The 26885-nt window shown below is 33.5% G+C and overlaps 1 protein-coding gene and 1 long non-coding RNA gene across 2 annotated transcripts; one reads left to right on the top strand and one right to left on the bottom strand.

Annotated features, from left to right (window-relative positions):
• Positions 1-5788: 5788 nt before the first annotated feature.
• Positions 5789-26603, top strand: LOC121254647. The gene is made up of 3 exons (XR_005938682.1): positions 5789-5801; positions 7207-7213; positions 26348-26603. It is a non-coding gene; the product is annotated as an uncharacterized LOC121254647 (long non-coding RNA).
• Positions 11648-16002, bottom strand: LOC121254641 (protein phosphatase 2C 51-like). Its single transcript, XM_041154763.1, has 3 exons — positions 15261-16002; positions 12941-13046; positions 11648-12251 (listed from the first exon to the last, which is right to left on the bottom strand). The coding sequence occupies exons 1-3, from the start codon at positions 15999-16001 to the stop codon at positions 11935-11937; spliced, it is 1164 nt and encodes a 387-aa protein (XP_041010697.1). The 5' UTR covers position 16002; the 3' UTR covers positions 11648-11934.
• Positions 26604-26885: the final 282 nt, after the last annotated feature.

The raw sequence follows: 26885 nt of genomic DNA, 5'->3' as shown, positions 1-26885 counted from the left end.
TGAAGCTTAATCCGACCAAATGTGCATTCAGCGTGCAATCGGGCAAATTTCTAGGATTTATGGTGTTAGATAGAGGCATCGAGGCAAATCCCAAGAAGCTAGGGGCAATCATTGAGAAGAAGTCGTCCACAAACTCGAACGAGGTCCAAAAGTTGGCAGGGAGGATAGCAGCCCTCAACAAATTCTTGTCTCGATCAATAGACAAGTGCCGCTTTTTATTTTAGGTACTAAAGAAGGCCTAGGGCTAGGACTCTCGGTGTGAGGAGGCATTCACACAACTGAAAGAATACCTAACTTAGTCACCGATGCTTAGCCAGCCCAAGTAGGGGGAACCTTTGTCATTCATTGTATTTGGCCGCCACCTTAGACATCGTATCAGCCACTTTAGTCAAGGATGAAGGGAAAGAGCAAAAACATGTGTACTATGTTAGTAAAGCTTTAAGAGGAGCCAAGAAGAGGTTCCTAAAGATAGAACTTAGTGCTTTCACACTTGTGACATATATGCGGCAATTATGCTCTTATTTTCAAGCTCACTCAATAAGAGTTGTTACCTCGTCGCCCTTACAAAATGTGCTGCAAAGGCCCAACACCTCAAGGCGATTACGAGCGTGAGTACGACATGGTCTAAGGGCCCGTTGGGTATTAGCATGAGCTTGGGCCATGACATGGTCCAATAAGCTAATGAATCCAAGGCCTAACCCCATACGAGCTTGATTTGGATGGAGCCAGACCACTAACTGCTCGAGCATTTCAGCATGAAAGGATTATCGGCTTATTTGGAGATAAGATAAGCTATAATATCCCTAAGGCTTGAATTTCAAATAACCATGGGACGATTATCGAATGTTATCCGAAAAAGTCACAAACCTCTATTTATAGGATCCATGTACGAATATGAGGTCATCTGAACATCGAGCTAGAGAAATCATATTAATCTTCACTGACTTAGGCATCGGAGGTGTTCTATTGAACTCCCAAGTCCCTTTAATCTTTGGTTGCAGGTTATCGTATATAAAAAATTATGAAACACGTCCTTAATATATATCAATCGATGAGATATGGTAATTTGAAACGTGATTAATTGATCTTCAGTTGGAGTAAAGATAAAGTTGTAAGGAAGCCTTGGAATTATATTTAACAAAATGCCGAAACGTGCTACACGCTTATGGAATCATGTGATCATGAATAAGGATTTGACTTTAATATGTCACCACATGTATAACCTCGTAATGTGTCCCACAAGCATCAATTTGTTAATTAGATATGATAAGATTATCATGTCCTTAATTATTTAAATTTGAACACGTGGCTACTTGTGACTCACGATGAAAGTAACAACCAAAAAAAACAGAATTTCTTATGACTTTTACCGCCAAGTCTAAAATTGCCATACCGAGAAAGATGACATAAAATGTTATTGGTTTAGATAGTGAATTAAGATGGTTTGTGAATAATAGTGAAATTGTTTGAATTAAAATATTTTATAGAATTTTTGTTTTAAAATTTGAAAAAATTGATTTTTTTTTTTTTTTTTTTTTTTTTGTATTTTGTTTAAAAGTTTGATAAATTTGTAATAATTAGATAATAACTAAATAAAAGTTGAAGATTTGAAATTGAAGAGTATTTATGTTTGTGGTCTTTGCATATTGAGATAAGATAAAATAAGATGTAATTGAATGAGATGGAAATATATCTTTATCCAAACCAAGCCTTAATAATAATATTTACTGAATAGATGTTTAAAACTAAATATAAACAAAAATAAATATAGTAACACCACAAATTGTATTATTCATTCTTCAACCTAAATTTATAAACATAACAAAACAACGGTTTGGATACGTACATAAAATCATCTCATCTCATCTTATTATTATAATTTTTTTAAACTCTCATACGAAATATAATAAAAAATTCAATTTTTTCAAATCTCAAAATAAAAATTATATTAAAAAATTATATTCTAATAATATTTTATTTAATTTTTAATAAAACATCTCGTCTCATTTGAACTGTGTAACCAAACGAAATCTAGAAAGATCCTAATCTAACAAGGAAAATAATATGTATAATTTTAAAATTTGCAAGCCTTGTACACTCATTTTTAAAAAATATAAACAAATTTATGACTCATATTAAATTTCTTCAAAAAGAATATATGAAATTTACAAACCCTAAAATTATATCCAAGGTTACTCGTCTAACAAAAACTTATCATTCATCAGTCATTTCAGAGTCGTTACAATTTTATAAAGAAATAGTCGACTTATATATCGGTGTAGATATGGGAAATGCCGCGCGCGCCTAAACGTATATGCTCAAAGCTGGGATAGATAGACTTATCATGATCATGAAAGACGTCATTTTCTCCCTTCTCATGTCCCATTCTTTTATATGTTTTTATCATGTAATTCTGTCCAGATCTTCAAAGATCAGGGTTTTTTGTCACAATAGTCGGAAAGAAAATCAATAACCACCACTCGCTTTGGGTTGGAGAATAGAATCACGATGAATTCTGCATGATGATAGCAGCAGCGCCAGTAGTCGTGCATGTTCATTTTGTGGACTGCTTGCCTTTGTAGTTTTCTTCCACAAAAGCTATAACAATCCAGATAATTAGCCACCTTCTTCCCATATTAGAAGATAATAGTAACCAATACATGTAGATATCGTTTACATAATGAGTTGAGATAAAATAAGATAAATTAAGATAAAAATTAAAAATTAAAAAATACATATTATTATAATATTATTTTTTAATATTATTATTATTATTTTAACATTTAAAAAAATTAAATTATTTATTCTATTTTTATATAAAAATTTAAAAAGATTATAATAATAAAATAAAATATTTCTTATATACAAACACAGTAGATAACGTGGCAAACACCATCAAAGTACAGTAGCTTAAATTATTGTTAAAAAAAGAAAAGTAGCTAATTAGTTGTCAGGAACAGATCTTTTTCTGCAAGTATTCCCATGCAGAATCTGAGAAAGAGATTTGAGTTAATTGGCGGACCAAAAGCAAGCTATAGCTAGCAAATGTCTTTTTCTTTCTCAGCATGTTCATGGCAGAAATGGAGAAAGCGTGAGATTGTCACCAACGTAGAGAACATTGTACCAATTATCATTTAATTCGATGACTCAATGAACAAAGATGAGGATGGTGGGGACAGGAGGGTGGGTTCCCAAAAAAAGAATAATGGCCCAAAGTAATAAAAACATCATTAAATCATGGACCATGGAACATAATATATACAGTAAAATAACATCAAAAAGAATGGTGGACACGAATGTGGAGGTTCTTTCTTTCACTTTTCCATTGCTCGTCATATAATATATATATATAGATTTATCGGACACGTGGTAGATGATAGATAGACCCCTTTCTTTTGTATAGCTTAATTAATATTTTTTCCATAAAAAAAAGCTTAATTAATATTTTTTTATAAGAAAAATCTCTTATCAATTATTGTTCATCACTTTACATTCTACATCTTATAAAAATATTCTCATATCTTATAAAAAATATGTTTATATTTTATAAAAAAAATCATAAATATAAAATATAAGAATAAATAATCACTCATCCGTAATAAATTCTTTTCCATAATGTTTTTTTCTTCGGGCCCTTTCTGTAATGTTTATTGTTGAAGGACAAATTATTTGTCAGAACTGAAATGTCGCTAGCCCTCACTGGTCCACAACTCGCTGGAGCCTGGGGCCACGTGGTATCCATGTTTTAAACGTGGTAGTCGAAGTACATATATAATAATCTTGTTCAGTGACGCATCTATAACACGTATTTGACAGAAATGAAAGAGCAGAATAACTTTATATGTTTAAGAAGATTATATATTTGATTACTTTTCTAAAAGGAACTCGCGAATCCAATGCCATGTTCGGTTCGTACGTGCAACAATCAAGATGCTTAATATTTGAGTAGCGATTGATGATAAAGTCATTTCAGATGATTTGTATTGATATTTAAATAATAATATTTTATAATTTTATTAAAATATATTTAAATGTAAATAAATTGATATATATGTTTAAATATATAAAATACGTTTGAGAAGAATTTTAACTTTTTATAAAAAATTAAAGAAATAATAAGTACTCTCATCGATAAATAGTATGAAATGAATTGAGATAATTTCATCTTTCAAACATATCTTTAAGAGTTTTAAATCAATTTGTTTGCATGGATATGCACGAAATAGGATAATCTCGTAATGAAAATAAGAGAAAAATGCTTTAATTTTAAAGAAATTTTATGAGAATAAAATCATAAATTAATTGATGTATTTTGATAAAGTATATTCTATTATAAAATTATTTTTATTACAAAATAAATTTAACATATTACAAGAAGTTATATCGAAAGTTTGTGAGCTTATTTTTATGAAATATTTTTATAAAACTATGACTAAGTTACTTTGATACTAAAAAATAAACCTGAACTGCAAAAATTATTTTAAGAAAATTTATAAAAATATCATTACCAAGCTGTAGTACTGTAGTCTGTCCCACCTCTAAGCCATGTTTCATCCATGTTTTAAAATTTTAAACGTGGTAATTAAAAATTAGAAAAGCAGTACGTACCATATAAGTTTTAATTAAGAAGATATATATATATATATATATATATATATATATATTCCATGATATCGAAATGTATCTCTTTTCTAAAAGCAGAGGAGCACAAGACGTCCATGGCATGTGGCGAAAGATGCTGGGGATTTTAAATAGAAAAAAATCATGTTATCGTGTACTGGGCGTGTGAATCTCTCATTGCCCTCAAGGAAATTGAAACTCTATAAAGAAAGGCAACGTGCATGTGGTACTTGCAAAATATGGCCGCCCATGCATAATAACATAGAATTTTACAAATAAATCATACACAGCAAATATAAGTGATTAATTTTTCTTGGAAATTTTACCCTTTGCAAGGCGTCCTCAGACTTCCGATATCAGGGTTTTGCAACCGAGGCATCTATATATTTATTTCTTTTTGTTAGAAATTGACGAGGATATAAATTGCAATGGGATCTATTCGTGAAATGTCACTGCATGAAGAATAAATGCTCAAGTACTTCACTTGTACTTGGAAATTAAGTTAATTGCATCCGAGTTCAGGAAAAATATTTCCCTAAGATCTTGTCCAAATATAAGTCTTGAGCAGAGAGACACATAAAATAGACATTATGTTATTTATTGTTATCCGAAAATATATTTTAAAAATTATTAAATAAATAATAAATGTAATAGGATTGAACTTCGTTGCACAATTGCTTAAATAACTATAAACTCACCTTTTGTTATAAAAAAAAAGTGTTACAGACATAAATAAATTATATAAAAGTAAATTCACAAATTAAATTGATGTGAATTTATAGAATTCGTTAGATCTACTTTATAATAAAAATAACTTTATAATCTGACGTACTACTTCAAACAACATTAATTTTTTAATTTACTTTTATATAATCTCTTTGCGACTAAAATATTTATCTAAAAAAAAAAAACTATAAACTCGCCGGGTGGCAAGAATTTAAGGATTACAATTTGTTAAGAAACAAATTGTAGTAAAATATTCACTTTCTTTTCATTGACGTTATTCACGTACATATAAACTGTGAATAAAGTTATCTATACATGGAAAGGAAAATAATTTGTTATGCAAATATATTGTGTAACGGTCAACTAGCTAAATATGTGGGATTGCTGAAATTCTGGAAGTTTGATGTGATGGGGGGATCTTGATTAGGTAATACCCCTCAATTTGATGCATGAAAGTTCGTAATGTCCAACTTAAAAGATAGATGATGAAGAAGACCATGACCCAACGCTTTGGTGAAAGTATCAGCGAGTTGCTCGGAAAAGGGTAGGTGAGCAGTGGTGAGAAGACTTGAGCGGAGTTTATCACGTACAATGTGGCAATCAATCTCTATATGCTTGGTGCGTTCATGGAAAACAGGGTTGTGAGCAATGTAGATAGGGAATTGATTGTCATAGTGGAGGGTCATGGGACCTTTGTGTGAGATCCCGAGATCACAAAGAAACTATATGAGTTCACATGTGGTGATAGCCATGACACAGTATTCTGCTTCTGTAGGCGACTGTAATCTATTTTTTGGTGCACCATGAAATAGGACTAGAGCCAAGAGTGACGGAAAATCCAGTGGTAGAGCGCTTGGTGGTGGGGTAGCTGGCCCAATGAGAATTTGTGTTTGCACGAACATGGAGGTCATTTGAAGAAGAAAAGAAGATGTCTTGGCTTGGAGTGCCTTTAATGTAGTGAAGGATGTGAGTGGTAGCGATCATGTGAGGAATTCTGGGAGCATGCATGAACTGGTTAAGGGTATTCACTCCAAAGACTATGTCAAGTCAGGTGATGGTAAGATAAATAAGATGTCCAACTAATCGTTAGTATGGAGCAGGATCAGGAAGCAAATCATCATCAGTGTTATTGAGCTTCAGGTTTTATTCCATGGGAAATGAAGCAGGACGAGAGCCAAGCTGACCACTATCGGCAAGAATATCCAGGGTATATTTTCGCTGATCAAGAAAAATGTCTAAAGGTGATCGAGTGACTTTAAGACTAAGGAAATATTTGAGAGGTCCAAGATCTTTGGTTTTGAAGTGAGTAGAAATAATATTCTTGAAAAAAGTGACTTGAGAGAGATCATTGCCAACGACTAAGATGTCATCAACATATACCAAGATAATAGTGAGACCGGTAGTGATGAGTAAGGTAAACAGAGAATGATATGCCTGAGATTGAACAAAACCTGCATTAAGAAGAACATATGTTAGTTTAAAAAATCAGTTTCGGGATACTTGCTTGAGGCCATAAAGGGACTTTCAGAGACGACAGGCATGTGTCTCCCCCTTAATACAGTAGCTTGGTGGGAGTTGCATGTAGACTTCTTCATCCAGGTCGCTATGCAAGAAATCATTGTGAACATCCATTTAGTGAATGATCCAATTTTTTGTAGCAGCAACGACTAGAACACAGCGAACTGTTGTCATTTTTGCCACTGGAGCAAAAGTTTCATGATAGTCTATACCTTCCACCTAAGTGTAGCCTTTGGCTACAAGTCGGGCCTTGTGGCGCTCAACGGTACCGTATGCTTGGAATTTGGTCTTGAAAATCCATTTGCAACCAATAGGTTTTTTTCCGGGAGGAAGATGTTCAAGTGTCCAAGTAGAGTTTTTCTCAAGGGCACGAAGTTCAGAAGCCATAGCGTCGCACCAATGAGAATGACGATTGGCTTCGGAGTAGCAAGTAGGCTCAATAGAAGCAATAAGAGCAGTTAAGAATGAATGATGAACATGTGAAAAACAAGAGTAAAAAAGAAAAATATATAAGGGATGAAAAGTATCTGAGAACTGTGCAGCGGTTAAAGAAGCAGTGGACTCTATGGGAATGGTAGGACAAACATAATCTAGAAGGTAAGCAGGACAAGTGAGAATACGACCGGGACGAAAGGGGATAGGGGAAGGGGGTGTCGGGTCTATAGGTGTGGTTAGTGTGGGAGTGGGAGAGGAAGTAGGTTCCGAAATAGGTAGAGATGAAATTGGATATTGAGTGACAGATCGCTAGAAAGGAAATTGGTCTTTATGGAAAGTGACATCACGTGAGTAGAAAATTGTGTCAGTATCAAGATTGTATAATTTGTAAGCTTTACGGTTGTTAGGATAACCAATAAAGATACAATGGGATGCTCAGGGAGAAAATTTGTTTCAATGAGCAGTAAGGGTTTGAGCATAACAAAGACAACCAAATACACTTAGATGGGTGTATGTGGGTGCAGTTTTGAGAAGAATTTGAAAATGAGTTTGATTTTGAAGAGACCAATTAAGTGTCCTATTGATGAGATAGGCAGCAGTAAGAACACATTCTTCTCAAAATTTAAGAGGTAAATGTGCCTGAAAATGGAGACTCCGAGCAACATTCAGAAGAAGTTGATATTTATGCTCCGCAACACCATTTTGTTGAGAAGTTTCAACACATGTGCGTTCATGAATGATGCCATGAGCATGAAAGAAGGTTTAAAGATTATTTGAAAGGACTTCTTGGCCATTATCTGCGTGAATAATTTTAACCGTGGATTGATATTGATTTTTGACAAGAACAAAGAAATGCATTAAATGACTAAAAGTTTCTGATTTAAAACGCATTAAATAAATCCATATGATACGAGAAAAATCATCAACAATAGTTAAAAAATAATAAGCTCCACAAATAGAGACCATATGATAACCTCCCAAAATATCACAATGTAAGCGATTAAAAGAAATTAAAATTTTATTCACATGAACTTGAAATGGTAAACGGGTGTGCTTAGAACGAGCACAAATATCACAATTAGAAAGAGTATATGGACTATAAAAAATAGTAGGAATAGTAAAGCATGAAGGGTGACCTAGATGACAATGCCATAGGGTTTTATTGTCAATGTTCTGAACGGAGAAAGCAGCTTTTTGTTGGGGCCGAAAAACATAGAGTCTATTGCAAGCTTCACTCGCTCCAATCAGCCTCTTCAACTGTAGGTCCTAAAAAGACAATGAGAAGATGAAAAGATAGCAACATAAGATAAATGAGTAGTGAGATAAGGGATAAAGAGGAGATTAAAACAAAATTTAGGGACATAAAGGATATTTAGTAGGGAGAGGGTTTTAGATAGAATAACAGAGCCAATTCCTTCAATAGGAATGGTCTCTCCTGTGGGTAGCCGAATTGACCGAGCCATGGGTGGTGGTAGGAGGTTCAAGAAGGCAGATCGGCAGTGGCTCATGTGATCAGTCGCGCCACTGTCGATGATCCAATGTTGCTGTGGGTCAAAAGGGAATTTTGACGCGATGGATTTACCCACAAATTGTTCGGCTAGAGAAGAAGATTGAAGGACTCATAAGCTGCTGGTAAATTTCTGGATAAAGGCTTGGTACCGGACTGGAGCTAGCACCTGCAAGGTTAGCAGCAGATGAAGGTTTTCCAAGAAGGGACAGTCTGCGGCTGTTGCGTGGTTCTCGACCTGAAGGATATCCGATGATGAGCCAGCAATGATTACGGGTATGGTCTTCTTTGCCACACTTAGTGCATTTGAAAGATGGTCTGTCGGGATGAGAGGTTCGAGCGACAAGAGCAATATTTTCAGAGGGCAGACCGGTTATATGGAAGAGACATTATTTTTCTTCTTGGAAAAGGATGGAGAATACTTTGTTGAGAGAAGGAAGGGGTTCGGTGGCGAGGATTTGGGTGCGAAGGGCAGCAAACGAGTCGTTGAGTCCCAGTAGAAACTGAAACACACGCTTATCTTCAGCCATTTTCTCTAAGGTATTTGCATCAGTAGGGGGTTGAAGATTGCCAAGTTCATTCCATAATTGTATGATGCTATTGTAATAATCTGGGATGGAAAGTTGATTTTGGTAAAAGTTTGAGATTTCTCGTTTGAGATGGAAGAGACGGGCGTTGTTGCCATGGCAAAACCGAGACTCAAGGTCGAGCCATACATCGCATGGGTCATCATAGTAGTCCAGAGAGTTGGCAAGAGAAGGGGTTATGGTGTTTAGAATCCAAGTAAGAACCATGTCTTTGGTCCTACTCCATTGAGCATATTTCGAGGATGTGGTGGCTGGTGATTTGAGATTGTTGTCAACAAAAGAAAGTTTATTTTTGACATTGAGAACTCGGCGAAGAGCATGTTGCCATTTGAGAAAATTATCGCCAGTGAGATGACAGGAGACAAGTATGAGGCTGGGAGAGTCAGAGAGATGAAGAAGGTATGGAGAAGAAAGAGAGGAATCATCAGAAGAGGAAGCCATAGAAGCTAGGCACAGGTATGTTCAGATCAATATTGGGCTGATACCATGTTAAGAAACAGATTGTAGGAAAATATTCACTTGCTTTTGATTGATGTTATTCACGTACATATAAATTGTGAGTAGAGTTATCTATACATGGAAAGGAAAATAATTTGTTGTACAAATATATTGTGTAACGGTCAACTAGCTAAATATGTGGGATTGCTGAAATTGTGGAAGTTTGCTGTGATGGGGGGATCTCGATTCGGTAATACAATTCATGATAATTTTAAAGGGACAGCCCAAAAAGATCTCCGTCTTGATCTCTCTATATATATGATTTACTTTTTTAATTAAGTGGCCACAAGTGATCTTCTAAGATCTCATGTATTCAGATGAATATTTCTCGACTTTCATGAGAAATGGATCTGTTACAAAATTTTCAAGTATCATCAGAAGTATAGGTAGTATTAGATCCAAATGAAACACTATTATGTTGTAATTTCCCTCCATAATGGATTAACTCTCTTGTAAAATTCCCTAGTTTCTTAACGTGACATCATATATATATATATATATATATATATATAAGTATATGTATGTATGGCCACATAATTACTTATAAAATGCACACTACCAAAAAAGACAAATTATTTACGACGAGAATTACTATTTTAATAAAAATGAATTCATTTTAGTAAAAAATGACTAGCAACAAATAAATATTTTCTTGCAGTGACAGGTTACAATATACAAATTAAATTATATGGGGGATGAAAAATCGAAAAAATATATACAAGCTATTGGCTTTGTTTATTTTTAAGTTGAAGGACGCCATTTTTAAGAAAAATAAAAGATCCACGCAACGTGAGATAATCTTCTTATCATACTTATCTTTCGGCTTTCGGCTTTCGGCTTTCGGCTTACACTTCCATCATATTATCTAATTTAGTAGGAGATAGAACCAATATATAACTAGGCAACAACTACAGAATAAAATATTGAAAAATAATTTATTTACACCTATTTTGCAACTCTATATTAAATGAGAGGTAGTTTTGAAAAATTAAGATTTACTTTTAATGGAAATTATTGAATGCATTGATTGATTGCAAACTAGATTGTAAAATAATTAAGTTATAAGTATATTATCATCCAAAAAATATATATTTGAAATTTCTTTAATTTTTGTTTTGAATTTTAAAAAATCAATATTCTATTATAGAGTTGAAAGATAATTATGCCTAACCGATTCTCTATTTTCATTGCGTGCTAATGTTTTAGAAAACCAAATTGCAGCTCGGCCAAGCATTATATTTATAACGAGGATGAATGATATTTACAAATTTCAACACCCTTTCTACCTTAATCATCCATTTGCATTATATCATAAACAGTAGCCATCTATATTATCAAAGAACCACAAAGCAAAAATCCTGGCTGATTGTCTGGTTTTGACTTGAAGGCCTACCACAGCAAGCAGAGAAAACAAAGTAAAAGCAGGCCCAATGCATAAAGAAGCCCATCAAAAAATAAAATATACCTCAACAGCAAAGCCTTTTTTTTTGGGGGGCTATTTTTGGAATTAAATAAGACATACTAGCCGAAGTGCCAAACCCAAAAGAAGTGGAAAAGAGAAAAAACAAAGAAAAAAATGCTACTTTAACAACTAAATTTGACACCTTATTTTGAAACTTTTTTTTTTCTTACTTAATGGTTAAATAACTATTAGTGTATTAATATTTTTTTATATTTTTTAAAAATATTTTAAAATGATAAAAAAATCAAAAACAAAATGGTAAGCTCCGTTTCCGAGTCCTTGTTTTCTGATCAGTCCGAGTCCTTGTAATACCCAAGGGCGAGGGAGATGATTACAAGGACGGTGCATGTTGTGGTTAACAAACCAAATCAAAAGAATTTATTGTAGTATTGAGTCTATGACACAGGTGTTCCATAAATTTTTACATACAGCTCCCATCCGGCCACCGTTTCCCGTGGTTCGATTTCCTCATCCAAATCCTTGGTCGGTTTCCAGATTGATAGCTTTTTGCATTCGGAAAAGCAACCCAGAAGAGTAAATGCCATGATGATCAGGGACTAAATGTAGATTGGCAGGTAAGACTATGAACCGACAAAACCTATGGGTTTCCTCAGCTCAACTACAATAACACTAACGTTATCTTTGCTTCCCCGAGCCAGTGCTAGCTCAGCCAGTAATGCTGCTGCCTCGGCCGGGCGGCATTCAATAACAACCTCCTGCATGGAGCTCCTCCTCATTTTTCCATCAAGACATGTCTTCACAATCCGGCATGCAAGTTCATTAGGGATAACGTCCCACAAGCCATCACTGGCTAGTACGAGGAATTCATCTTTATCGGTTCGCCTGGTAATGGTCACTTCTGGTTTGGAAATTACGTACGGTCTAAGGTAATGATCACCTACATTCAAAATTGGGCTTAAGAGAGATCCAGAGTTTCGAGACACAGAGATTGAGAGAGAATTTAGAGACCGAAAGATCTAAGCAAATTGCTTAGAAATGTCACGATGTAAATCTATACAAAGAGCGATGGTGTTTTTCATACTAAATTTAGATATCCTTAAGTCATTCCTGTCAATATAACATAGTTTAATTGAATATTGTCTACTTATGCAAATTCAATTACATATACAAAGCCATTTAAAAATTTTGCAACAAAACATGTATAATTAAATATGACAAAACTTAAGATGAAGAGTGACATTATTCTTATATGAATTATAAGAACGTGCAAAAAAAATCTCTAAGTTGAATCTCTCTCGATAAACAAAATAAATTAACTTTCTCAGTGGAGTGACCCTTTTTTGCCTTGTAAAATTGCATTAACATATACTTATCAACTTTGTTAGGAAGTTTTGCTTCTGGAACATCTTCATTAATGACTGGCAGAAGATGTCATGGAAAATTTTATGGCCACCAGGAACAGGTGTAAGTTATTCATGTTTTAAGGCTTTTGTTCTTTAGCTATGTAAAATCACCATTTTGTTTCCTACACGGAGCTAGAAATTTCATTCACAAGAATACTATTCTGAAAAAACTAGAACAATTCCAAGGAAGAGACAGAAATAAAGACTACTTATAATTACATACCTATTGATCTTGAAGTGGCAAGAACACCAAGAACGCGTTGCCCATTCCAATTTATGACCCTTCCACCAGCAGATTCAATTCTGTTCAACTCATCTGGTCTACCAGGCTATATGCACACAAACGACATCACTCGTATGATTTAGGTATTGTTGACATTAAACTCAATTCTCATGACAGAAAGATAGATCTCGTGAATGGTACGATAGGACCATGTAAATATCAAGTTGATCTACAACACGCAAATCTAACCATGAACGTTCAGATAAGGCAAAACTTAACAATCCAAAAGATAACGCTAAGTAAATGAAAGAATGCATGCTATCACCACCTTCGTGACACATTTGATAAGATTGACCAACACATAGAGCCAGAAAACTAGACTTGGACCTACGAATTCTATGACCCAGATTTCCCAGAGAGAGAAACATCGGTACATGGTAATTAGCAAACACAATACTGTGTAAATATCATAGGGTCTGACGTCGTGTTTTTCTGACTCTTGATTTAAACAAAAGAAATGATATTTGCAGGTGCACTCATTTTGAAATAAGTGAGTAAATCTAATGCTTACGTGAAATAATAATTTTTTAATAACAGAGCCTACTTTTTCAAATGGAGTACTGCACGTGACTTATACACCTTAGACCTATGTATATAGCATTACTCTTTAAACAAATAAATATTAAGAGCATCTTATACCTAACGGCTCGTTTCCTTAGTTCGTACATCCTCCTCAACTTATATGTGAAGAAATAAAATACAAAAATTGGGCTGCATGTTAACATACCGCAAAATCAGAGAAATATGGTGACAGTTCACAAAGTTAAGAGTATTGTCTAGTAGCTAAAGTAGATGAGAGTCACAAAATGACTGGTGGGTCAGGGGCGGTAAATTAGTCCCTTGGAATGATTAGGGGATTAATTAATTGACAAAGTGCATGCATGCCTCCGGCCCCAAAACACGGCTGTTCTAGACAAGGTTGCCCTAAATAAAATTCACGCCAATAGAAAATAAGAGCTCCCTGGGGAAAGAAAATTTGTGCAGAACAGAAGAAATAGACAATCCTGCAATTTATTATTCTCGAAACCTCAATACATGGCTCTCAAGAGTTAAAGCATTCCATGAAATTTCCTCTGAATGTTCTCCTAAAATTTCACAGGAAAATTCGCAGCTTCAAAATTAAAGTCACATTCATCCCCCTATTTGTAGTCTAAACTGCAGCTGGGTGGAAGGATGGGAAGAACTTAGGGTCAATAACTATCATTTTTGTAAGGTCAAAAGTATCAATTTCGATTTTTCTGTACCCAATTATAACTGTAATTAAGGTCTGCACCTATCCTATATATACACTTTTTAAAGCCTTCAAAATCTCATTCTTGTTACTTCTGAGATTTTGGGCACTAACCAGATGTCTATGTTCTATGTTACCTTGTTTTTTGATTTTTGAAAACCATCAGGTTTATTGCTCATGACTGACTTAAGCATTTCACTCATAATAGTGGAATGTATACAAGCTGGCTAATCTTCCAGTACATATAAATCTTCCTCAAGGGATTGAGCATTTCTAGCTAAAATGTGGGCAGTTTTGTTACCTTCCCTCTTGACATGGGAAGCTGACCATGAATGCAAGGTATTAAGTATCATTTTGGTGTCTGCAATTAGGACTCCTCCTTGGCTTAAATCAGAAGTTTCTTTGTTCAGAATGTTGATGACTTGGAGTGCATCACCCTCCATGATAACATCCTGTATTCCCATGTCTCGACAGAATATGGCTGCTAACATTAGTGCATAAGACTCTGCAATGAAGGGTCTGCCAGTAGGTCTCGGTGGGCTTGGATTGGGCCATTAACTTGACCCATAGGGTCCTCATGACAGCACCAATCGCAACTTTACCAGCCTCTCTATGTTACCTTGTTAAGCTTGAAGTCCAGACATCCCTTGTTTGGTTGTAACTTTCTATGTGGCATGTGCCTTACGGGGAAAAGTAACTTGACCGATAGGCTAGTTTATTTTCCCAGCTAATCTCATTTAATTATTTCAATTTTTTTAAATTTTTATATAAAATAAAATAACTAATCTAATTTTTTCAAATCTTAAAATAAAAATTATATTAAAATAATATTTTCTAATAATATTTTATTTATTTTTTAACTCTCGAGCGAAAACAAACGAAGGCGTAAGACTTTCGTTACACCAAACAGCTGCAACAGATCGAATCAAACAACGTGTCGACCTCAAGGCCCCAAGCCGCTGCTTCCATTAGCGATTTTTCTTAAATTTTCTGATACGAAACAAAGGAAAGGCAAGAAAACGTACGTACCTTGTGATCCGTAGACAAGGCCAAAGCCACACCACCACTACACATCACCGCCCTGCAATCCCCACAGTTTGCCACCACCACCTCCTCCTCCCCCACCATCGCCACAACAGCCGTCGATCCCACAGTCCTTCCCAACCCGTTATCCCTCACCTCCTCGTCCATTTTACCAAAACACGCCTCCATCACCCTCTGCCAATAATCGATCCCTTCATCCTCACCTTGAACATGATCATCTCTCTCCTCAACCAGAACCCCATGCAACCTCTCCTCGCACGCTGTCGCCACTTCGGGCCCTCCGTGCCCATCGTAAACTCCGAAAAAATCGTACTTTACGTCAGTCTTACTCTTTGTCATGAGCCCTAACTCCGCTCTCACCGCATCTTCCATCTCTCTCCTCCTCCCAATCAAGGACACCGAGCCGTAGGAAGTAAAACTCTCCGGACTATCTCTACGGAAAGACAAAACCTCTTCGTTTTTGTAGGACGATGTCAAAGATAACGATATCTTCTTCTCCACCGTGTGGTTATAATCATCCTGATTCTCGTCTAGTAGTTGTTTCTCTTTCTGTCGCTCGACGTGCATCTTCGTTCGATACGTGTACTTTAGTAGCCGGACTTTCAGCCTCTTCCGACGGGTATTCTTTGTTTTTGTCAAGGTGAGTTGGCTGAGCTCTTCGGAATCTAACGCCATTTTCACAGGGAGGTGATCGGACGTCGGCTTCGGTTTGGGTTTCTTTTTCATTTGCTTGCAAAGCTGCAGCGAATGACGCTGGAGTAGTATATAAAAAAATACATGAAATCCTGGCCGTTGGTTTTACGTGGCCGTTAGATTGGGGACAGATGGTATGCATGACCACTGACTTGGATTTTTCAAAAACAGAGACGTGGACGGTAGAGATGAAGATATTGGACGCGTGGAGAGACGATCAGGCAGTTAGTGATTCGGTACTGGGAAAAAGAAAGATTTTATGAGTGCTGGTGGGGTCCAACAAGGATGGTGGGTGGCTAGAAATACCAATACGTGGCGTCTCGTGTGTTGGGTGCTGCTTTTTGCTCTTTTTTTTTTTTTTTTGGCCTTTTATGTTTGGTCCTTCCCGCCTCTGACAATGAATGTTCCATCCATGAAGTCTAATGTCTGTGCTGGAAGAGTACAGGTGTCGTGAGATGCAGGATCGCGTGCTCGACTTGGACCTCGTACCTCGTGTCCTGCTGATATTTCGTGTCCGAGAAATGCTTTGCGGGACTCAAAAATGTCCAGAATGGGACTTTTATTTTTATTTTTATTTTTTTTTGAATGATTAAAAAATATTTTTTAATAATATTATAAATTTTTTAATATTTTTTAAAATATTTATGATGATTAAAAAAATATTTAAAAAAAATAAAATTCAGGATTTTTTTTGGATTCTGAATTTGGGATCCATAGCAGTGCTCTTCGTGTCCAGTTATCTTTTGCCTTTTTATCTTTAAAATAAATATTTATTTTAGAACAGTGCTACTCAGCTTCCGCTAGTGCTCTTGAAATGAGTTTTTTATTTTATTTTTATTTTTTTATATGTATTTTTTTAACATATTTAAATATATTTTAAAAATAAAAAAATTATAATATTATTAAAAAATACTTACTTAATCATTAAGTAAAACTAGCCTTAGAAACTAAAGGTAAGAGTAGTATTTTCTTTTATTTTATATTATATGATTTTTGTATTAAATTTTAATTAATATGATATGAATTTATTTTTATCTATTTTATTCATAGTCAATTTCCACATTAAATGATTCATATATTTTTTATATAATAAAACAATAATTTTAATTTATTTTTTAAAAATTTTAAATTATTTTATTTTATTTTATTATTCTACCATATGTTAATTAGTAATAATATTATAACTCATAAAAACTGTTGTAACCAAGTCATGGTAAGAAACAAGGAAAATAATATTTTTTATTCCTTTTGGCCATACTACATTAACTATCAAATTCGTTCCACAACACTAACTTACTGTAGCAAATTAAAAGACATTCCCTTTTACATTTGTATAATCTAATACAATACATTTTAAAACTTTATTAGCCAAACACCCCAATGAGAATACTCTAAAGGGTGTGAGCATTGTTAATATAAAAAATCGGAAAAACATGTCGCAGTGGAGGAAAAAATTATTTGTGAGTCATAATGATTATTCAAGTTTCGATACGGTATTTTTTATGTTCATCTATGAAAATAAATAATATAAAAAAATAAATATAAAAAAATACAGAAATTTACGTAGTTCGACATAATGCCTACATTTATGAATTGTTTGAGAGTGAAAATCACTATGATAGGTGTAATGGACCCATGAATTCCTTCCACTTATACTAGATAATTGTAGTGCAGAAAGATATATATATATAGAGAGAGAGAGAGAGAGAGAGAGAGAGATTGAAGAATAATTGCTTCTGAAATGATCATCGATGATCTTTCCTCATTTTTCCTTCAACTATATATTCTTTCCAAACGATAGCATATTACAATTACAAGTTAAAGGCAAAACAAAACGTATTCCTTAAACAACAAAAGACGACATCTTATCAACTCTCTATTATTAACTACAAATGTAAACGATACTGTTCCATTTATTAAAAAAGACATTGCACAACAAACACAATTTTCCCTCATTCACAAAACGACAGTACTGCATTTCTCCAACTTAACTACTTTAACTACCACTTCCCTGAAACTGCAACCTTCCCGAACCGATGAATATCCATTTTAACATAGTTAACTCTCGTTATGCTCCATAACTCGATTTGCCCTCAACCCATGACATATCCCTACTTTTCAAAGCATCTGGGCCACAAGGTGAGGGTAGGTGTTCCTTAATTGCCAATAAGACTCCTAGGTGGCTTCTTCCTCATCCATTCCTTTCCATTTCACCAATACTTCCACCAAAACTCGATTGTTCACTCGATTGTTTCTATCTATATGTAAAAAAATGATTATTTTACATCCTAACTCCAAAATTCACTAAAAATTATATTCCTCTTATAAATTTTGTCTTAAATCTAAATATCTAATTAGAAAAAATTAAAACACATTACAACCATATATAACAAACTCATCAAAGCCGAAGCACACATAGGCCATTTTTCATATTTTTGTTACAATTCTATAAAACTTCATTTGCCATGCTTAAACCAAAATATTGTAATATAGAAAACTTCATTTCTATAAAACTTCATTTTTTTTTTTTTTTTACAATTCCATAAATTTCATTTCTCAATGACGACGCATGGAGCTCACGTGCAACTTTTGTGCCGTGTGAGAGTCACGTGCTAGTTCAACAGCACCATTTCTTGGCCCATGTAGTAGATCATTGCATGGGGACTGTAGTGTTTTGGAGCTTGTACAAATTTGGTGACCAAAAGGCATTATGTGAGATATTTTTTGACCTAGTAGTGAAAAAAATACAAAATCTAATTTTTGATAAAAACAAGTAAATAGGAGACCAACATGAAAAAAAATCTAATTTTTTAATAGTAGACCCTACTCTTTTTTAAAATGATTGTACAGTACTTGTATACTCCACGACTATATCTAACATTATTTAGTAAGAAATCTTAGATTCCACAAATGAGAAAGTCTCCTGAGGAAAGAAAAATTGTTAAGGGAGGCAGCATTCCATATAATGGATCATCAAATATAGTAGGGATAGAACCAATATATAACTAGGAAAAAATTACATGATAAAATATTGAAAAATAGTTTATTTACAACTCTATATTAAGTGGGGGCTAATATTGAAAATTTAAATTTAAATTTTACTGGAATGGTATAGTAGTATTGATTGATTGTAAAATAATTATAAAAGAATAATTATAAGTATATTATTATCCAAAAATACACAATTTAAATTTCTTTAATTTCTGTTTTGATTTTAAAAGAATCAATATTGTATTATGGAGTTGTAAAATAATTATGCCCATACCAATACTCTATTTTTATTGCCTGCTAAAGCTTAGAAAACCAAATTGTAGCTCGGCCAGACATGATATTTATAATGAGGATGAAAAATATTACAAATTTCAATACCGTTTCTACCTTCCTTAATCATCCATTGGCATTGTATCATAAATAGCAGCAATCTATATTTCGCACCACAGGTCCACAACAAAGCCTTTTTTTATTTGCTATTTTTGGAATTAAATATATAAGATAAACTAACCACAAAAGAAAATGAAAAGAGAAAAGACAAAATGGTGAGCTTCGTTTCTGGGTCCTTCTAATACCCAATGAGATGATTACAAGGATGGTCTTCGTAGTAGGTTTAATATTGTCAAATGAACATAGACTTTGTAGTAGGTTTGTTCTCATGGTCTTCGTGATCTTCGTTTGTGGTTATGCCGCCTAATTTTAGTTGCCTGTTTTTAGCATGCATAGAAATAAACCAATATTTAGTTTATCATGCGCCACTTCTATTAAATGTTCACTATTTTATAAGTAATTATTAGATAGTTTTAAAATATGGACAAGTGGTACTCTTAATATATCTTAAAATGTTATGCATGTCATAAGAAATTAATGTTTATACAAGCAGTATGGCATGTCATAATAAGTTGGGAGTATCACGTAGCTGTATTCTGTGGCTACTTAATAATTTTCCTTGTTCAAGATCAAATGATCATATCGGCGATTTCTTTTTATGTGTTTGGGAATAAACTATACTAAAATTGAAAAAAAAAAAAGAAATGATAATTTGAATTTGCTATGAAACTTGTTACTATACAATATATATACACACACACACACATACATACATACAGAAAGAAGCCTATGCCAATGAGTCTTCTACAACATGGCAATCGATCAATCAGTGAGGTTGGTACCATGCCTGTTAAAATATATAATATGCTCCGTCTTTTAAATGGAAGAAGTTTGCTTTCTTTCCTTGTTGACGTTAACAATCTTCTCAAAAATTTCGTGAAAGCGAGCTTATTTTCTAGATAACAAAATTTTAAAATTGAAAAATAGGAAAATAAGTGCAAAACTATAAGTATGCATTGTTTTGTAAAGAACGATTTCCTCTACGATTCTTAGAGGGAGTCCGCATTTATTTATAAATGATCATACACTAGTATTTGATTCCATCTCTAACTCTATATGTTTATCAAGATTATATAGGTTTAGTTTGAAGGCCACTTCGAAGTGTTCCCTTAAAGACAATGCCATAGCCACCTTCACCTAGTTCATCCTTAAAATTTTTGGTCATTTTCCTAACTTCTAAATACGAATACCTTATTGGCATGAGATTATTGTTATTTTGTGAATATTCTTCAATGATGTCAAACGCTGATAAATGTCTTCTAAGCCATTTATATATAAAGAATGCAAGCACAAATGGGGTCCCCATTATAATTTTTGCTCCGTGGCATAGTCCTATGAAAAAGCATCACCAAAATAGATCATAATTGGCTGGAAACTTATGTGTTGTTTCACTTCTATTAATTAAGCACAAAGTAATTTCAGTGTAAATTTCATCAAACCCAACATTATGTTTTTCTTTCTATCTTAATTATGTCCTTCAAACATTAACATGTTTAGTAATCATTTCATTTATGTTTTTACCTACACCATGCATCCTCACGTGTAAATCACATTCTCTCTTATTTTCTTTAATAATTAAGTAGATCTAGCATGAGATCAAATATTTAATTCATACGGCTGAAGTATTGATCAGTTTTCTTTCGAACTCTACCATGTTACTATACTAAATTATCAATTATCTTAATTATGTCATACAAACCTCACCTGTATGATCATGCCAATAATATATAAAATACTTGTAGATAAAATCATTGATATGCCTTCGATCCTGCTTTGACAAAGAAAAAAAATAACATCAGCATTTGCAAAGTCAGATTTAAAAACCAGCAATTTATGAAGTCGAAAATATAGTTAATACATACATAGAACTAATTGCCTTCCTAATCAAAGTACTTTCTTAAAATTTTCAAGTAACTGTCCTTAAAAATTTCTTCTAATTGACCAAATGCTGAGACTTTTTTCATGCTTCAAAGAGCAATGAATGATCAGGTAAAGAATTCAGTTGATTTTTGTGATTTTAGAATTGTTCTTTTCTGTAAATTTAATAGAGTGGGAAATTCGCCTAAACCTTCGGCCACTTCGATGTATTGAATCGCGGGGCTTTGATTATTATTATATGTGGGACCGGAGCCCCTCGTGCAAATTAATTTAGAGGCATCAGAAAATTGAAATCCAGAAAAATTTATCTCTCAACTCTGTCTCTGTTGAGTGAAGTTTTTACAGTGGAAATCAAATTAAGGAGCCCCTTGTGCAAATTAAACTCAGGGGAATGATATCACTCCCCGCACCGAGGGCTGTCTGCGTTACTTTATCTTCAATAACTACAATAGTTAAAAAAGTATATACATGATAAATTAGCTTCCATGAAAAATAATTAACGAAAAGGTGACTTGAAAATAATTTCAGACGAGTGTATACAAACTTTTTGTTCAATAATTTCATTGTGATTTCGATCACATATTCTTCAATTTTTAGATAAAAATTAACCTCACCATTGTAAACCCAAAATGGTATTCCAAGGATTCCTTTTTTTTTTTTTTTTTTGAAACAGAATTTTCATTTCTGTATTACCTCAAAACGAACATTACAGAGTTTGTCTTGCAATACAAAGGAGTTAATTCCTGAACAACCTCTTCTGTTACATTGAGACCCAGTTTAACTAAAGTATGAGCTACTCTATTGTTATCTCTGTGTGTATTGTATTGACCAATTCAGTCTATTGTATATCTTCAACTATCTGTCCATGCCACTCCCGACAGCAGCTATTCCTATTTACAGCTTGTATGATCCCCAACTCATCACCTTCGAAGATGACCCTCTGCCAATTCACCTCCTCACAAAGCTTTAAGGCTCTCCACAAAGTTTGTAACTCTGCAACTGCTGGTGTACATGTACCTGCAACCTTACATGTACACAAAGCTATTCCTATTTTTTCCACTATTCCAAGGATTCCTGGTTTGACAAACAAAAGAGAAATAATATTAGCGGTTGCAAACATTCCTATATATTATGGGGTATACATGCATAAAGAAATTAAATAATTCATTTGAAAGACATTTACATCACACATCAAATTAAAATTTACAGATGAATTTTAAAATTTAAACCTAATAAATCAAATTATGTCCTTAACTAATTCGTGGAATAAAAAAGCCATCAAATAGAAATTTCATAAAAGAGCATTCATCGTTTATTTAATAAGAAATCGGATCCCGCATTGTATACTCACCCGTATGTCTTTTGCAGCAATAACATTCTTCGGAAAACTCGAAGAAAGCCCAAAACCGTATAGCAATAGGTTTTGTACAGGAAATACTACTTGGGTCATTTGGTAGATTGAGGCCTCGTGCGCCACGATGTCCAAAATATTTGCTCTACTTTGAACAAGTCCTCCACAGCCCATGCACTCGTCAGCATCTATGTAGCATATCTAAAACCGGCCTCAGGCTTGGATGAAGATGAGTTGGAAGTATACACTCTATTGCCAAAGCAACTAGATTTGTTCAAATACCATCGGAAATCCACTCGCTTTTCACAGTTCAAAAAAACTACGGCGTTCAACAACTCTTCGTAGGGACAGAAATATGTACCATAAGTCGTTGATGTACTGAAATTATTTTTGCTTAGAAAATGACGAGGGATGGAGGAGTAATTATCCTATTGAATACCTGAATCTACAACTCGGATTATTTGGAAAGTGTAATTGATTTCCTGTACGTTGTACTCTCCGGCAAATAAGTGTAACATGGTTTGATTTTCCTGACATGATAGGTTATAGTACCATTGGTTGCCGCATGATTACGCCCAAAGAATAATATTGTACTTGTAGCACAATTTTGAAATATCGATTCTACCGAGAGACAAATTAAAAGAATATATAGAATAAAAAAAATTAAAGAAAAATATTAAATGATTGATGGAGAATAAAAATTAATTTTAAATACAAATTAAAGTAAAGCAAAATGACTAATGAAAAAAATATTCAAACTTGACAAATAGTAAATCGTCGAGAATCCCTTACACAAATCTGGTGTTTTAATTATCCTTAATTTATTGAATAACTCAATTGGGAACTCAATTCTTAGAATTCTCAATTGGAAGGTATAAATTTATAAACCAATATTAAATCAAATGTAACTATTTGAAAAATCATTCACCACTTTTAAAATACGTAAATTATTATCACTATTAAGAAAATCTAACAACGACAATATACTCAGGAAGCGATATTGCAGCAAAGAATTAAATTAATATAGAAAAATAATTGATCCAAACATAATCAAAGAGCCAATCCATTCAATAGAAAAGGCATGAATGAATCTATAAACAGAATAAATTTTATGATTATTTGGAGAAGAAAACATCAACAATGAATTGAGAATGATAAAATAAAAAAAAAATTTAATAATTGAAAATCAAATACATAAATTAAAAATATTATTTAATGTGCAAGTTCATTCATAATCCTACTTGAGAATTTAGCTACCCATAAATATAATAGACAACAAAAATCTAAAGAGAAAAATAAAGCAAACAGAGGTCATGGAAATTAATTTCGTTTCCCCCTCTTCAGAATTGAGCCGTCTCCCTTTTTTTTCACCCTCAATTTCGTGCTAATGAAATACTTATATAGGGTAGGAAATAAACCCTAATACCTTTCATATTCCCGCATACAAAATCGTCTAATTTTAAGACTCAAATTTGCAGCCATGTACGCACTTCAGGAGTTTGAATTTGGAAATCCTTATTAGACATAACTTTGTAGCCCTTTAAGATAGCTTTCCAACGCATAAGAATTGAATCTATCCGATATTTGAACAGAAAGTTATGATTAAAATACTAAAGTATGTACAAGTTGTGTCTTCTAGCAAATTTCAGACAGACTTTTTCTCTTGATCTAAATTACTATCAAACCCCATAATTATCCTTATTTGAAAAGTCTTACTCTGAAATTGAATATGAAAATCTACTCAAGAGTATTTTAAAATAAATAGAAACTCAACTCAAGAATACACATTAATTCCTATTATTTCTATTCACATTTTAGCATTTTAATCCAATAATAGAATATTTAGAGTACAATTTCATACACTCATCACCGCAGGTTGAAGGATCGTCTTCCAATCGAAATGGAGAACTTATGTTGGGGATATTGCCGCAGGAAGAAGGAACACAATCCCGATTTGAATCCTTAGCACTACAAGTTTGATGAAGAAGCAGCACAACTATAACGATAAGAGCCATGAGTCCTCCATTTTGATATCAAGCCTCATAATGTTTTGTTAGAACAAAACTTTATTCCAAAAATTTATGATTTTGGTCTTACAAAGTTGTGTTCCGAGGATCAAAGTGCAGTATCTATGACCACAGGCAGGGGGACCATGGGTTACATCGCACCTGAAGTGTTCTCTAAAAACTTTGGGACTGTGTCTTATAAAGCAGATGTTTATAGTTTTGAAATGTTGTTGCTTGATATTGTTGGAGGGAAGAGAAGTACTGACGTTACGTCGGAAAATGCTAGCCAAGTATACTTTCCAGAATGGATCTACAATGTAGTTTTTATCGAGATGATGGAGATATGAAAATTGCAAAAAAACTTGCAATCGTGGGACTTCGGTGCATCCAGTGGCACCCAATGGCTCGTCCTTCCATGAAACTTGTGGTTCAAATGTTGGAAGAAGAAGGAGATAAATTAATTATGCCTCCTAATCGTTTTGCCTCCCCAGGCCCTACGAGAATCTATGCACGGCTAAAGCCTATGACTATTTAGGCCAAGAATTATTGGACATTATCCTAGAACTAGATTAGACTCCGTTAAGATTCAGAAAGTGTTTCATCTCATCTCATCTATACAATTTTTTTTAATTTACATACAAAATATAATAAACAATTCAACTTTTTCAAATCTCAATTCAACTTTTTCAAATATAAAAACAATAATAATATTAAAAAATAATATTCTAACAATATTTTTTTTAACTTTTATCTTTCATCTAAAGTCATCTCATCTCATTTCTGAAAGTTCTTTCCATTTTGATCATATTCTTGTAGTTAATCATATTCCAGGTGCATGAAAGTTCTTTCCATTTTGATGAGGGCCACCCACATATTCTCCTTGGGAGAAAAAAGTTTTTGAAGTTCTGATAATAATTTATATCTATTATAAAAGGGTCAATTATAATTTGTGATAAATCTCATATGATTTGGGTTTTTCTTGATCTATGTATTACAAATAATATCATCAATCTCACTTTAGCCATGATAAGTAAGATCGTGCAATTTGTCATGATCTTAAGTGCTGGTTCTTTTAAAATGAATTGGACTTATTTCTTTATATTGTTATAAATATATTTTAAAATACCATAAATGAGATTTCACATTATTTGTGAGATGGAAATTCTTTTAGTTTACAAAACTAAATGGATTCCATTAATTATAACATTCACCTATTCTTTTACTAACATATTTTACACAGCCTTTTTTTGTATAATTTATGCCCCCTTTTTTTTACCGTCTAATCTGTAGGTAAGTGATTTCTCTATGCTTCAATAAGATCGTCTAGTTTTAAGCACATGCCAATCATCATATTCGATTCTGATGTCTTGCTAGCAGTTATAGCATTACCTTCTACATTATTGGCTTGTTTATTCTTGTGGTTGTAATAGTGTTAAAATTAGCTTCCCTTACCATTAACACTTGATTTAAAGGATAAGCAAGTCTGTATCTACAAAGGTTATAACACTGCACTGGTTTGTTAGCATAAGCCTCCAGACACAGGGCATTAATTTTTGCATGGTTTAACTGTAGATTATAAGTATATGAAACATAGTAACATTTCGGAAATTTTTTGATAACATGTTGTGATAGACATTCTTTAGCATATTTATTGGCTGTGGAATAACTATAAGACTATTGTGAGCTAATAATCAGTACAACTACCTCATCTATGGTGAGCCCATTTAAGTACTTTTCTATGTGCTCCTTGGTTATTGTACTAGTTTGATCACCATATATTTTACTGTCCAACTTGCTTGATGGAGGGAATTCCTGCAGATAAATTAGAATGGGTATGTTTTGGCAAACGAACATGATGACCTACTTGGAGATTTCAAAACATATAAACATATATATCATATATGGATTTCAAAACTTCTTCCAATTTCATTCATTTTTCTGTATGTTTCCTGTTCAAAGAGTTTCTTAGACATAGATTAATGAAAGCAAGTTTACTTGGAGATGTTGAATGATGATGGGGTTTACTCCAGCCAGCATTTCCCTTGCAAAATTTTCATCAGTCCTCCAAGTAGATCTATCCCCTACTCCACCAAATCATTAAAATAACCAAATTAAAGTGAAATAAAGAATCAGATAAAAAATTGAAATAAAATCGATGCAAGAAGTAACTTTTTTCCTGCGATTTTAAAATCGTCGCGGCCTTTTAACATCGACTTATAATTTAAAGTCTGTGGTCCAATCACTTTATTATTTGCACCGATTTATCACCTTATAAGTTAATTCATCCCATTAGAATATTGG

Source organism: Juglans microcarpa x Juglans regia, chromosome 3D (assembly GCF_004785595.1).
Source record: "Juglans microcarpa x Juglans regia isolate MS1-56 chromosome 3D, Jm3101_v1.0, whole genome shotgun sequence".
Lineage (NCBI taxonomy): Eukaryota > Viridiplantae > Streptophyta > Magnoliopsida > Fagales > Juglandaceae > Juglans > Juglans microcarpa x Juglans regia.
The sequence above is the reverse complement of the archived record's forward strand: the minus strand, read 5'-3'. Positions and strand labels throughout refer to the sequence as shown.

What these genes read in the sequence shown, in the direction of transcription:
- LOC121254641 (XM_041154763.1), bottom strand. Translation starts at nt 16,001, where the DNA reads ATGAAAAAGAAACCCAAACCGAAGCCGACGTCCGATCACCTCCCTGTG. An exon ending in CCTTGTCTACGGATCACAAG is followed by an intron (nt 13,047 to 15,260) that starts GTACGTACGTTT and finishes GTGTGCATATAG; the next exon opens with CCTGGTAGACCAGATGAGTT. An exon ending in TGCCACTTCAAGATCAATAG is followed by an intron (nt 12,252 to 12,940) that starts GTATGTAATTAT and finishes TTTTGAATGTAG; the next exon opens with GTGATCATTACCTTAGACCG.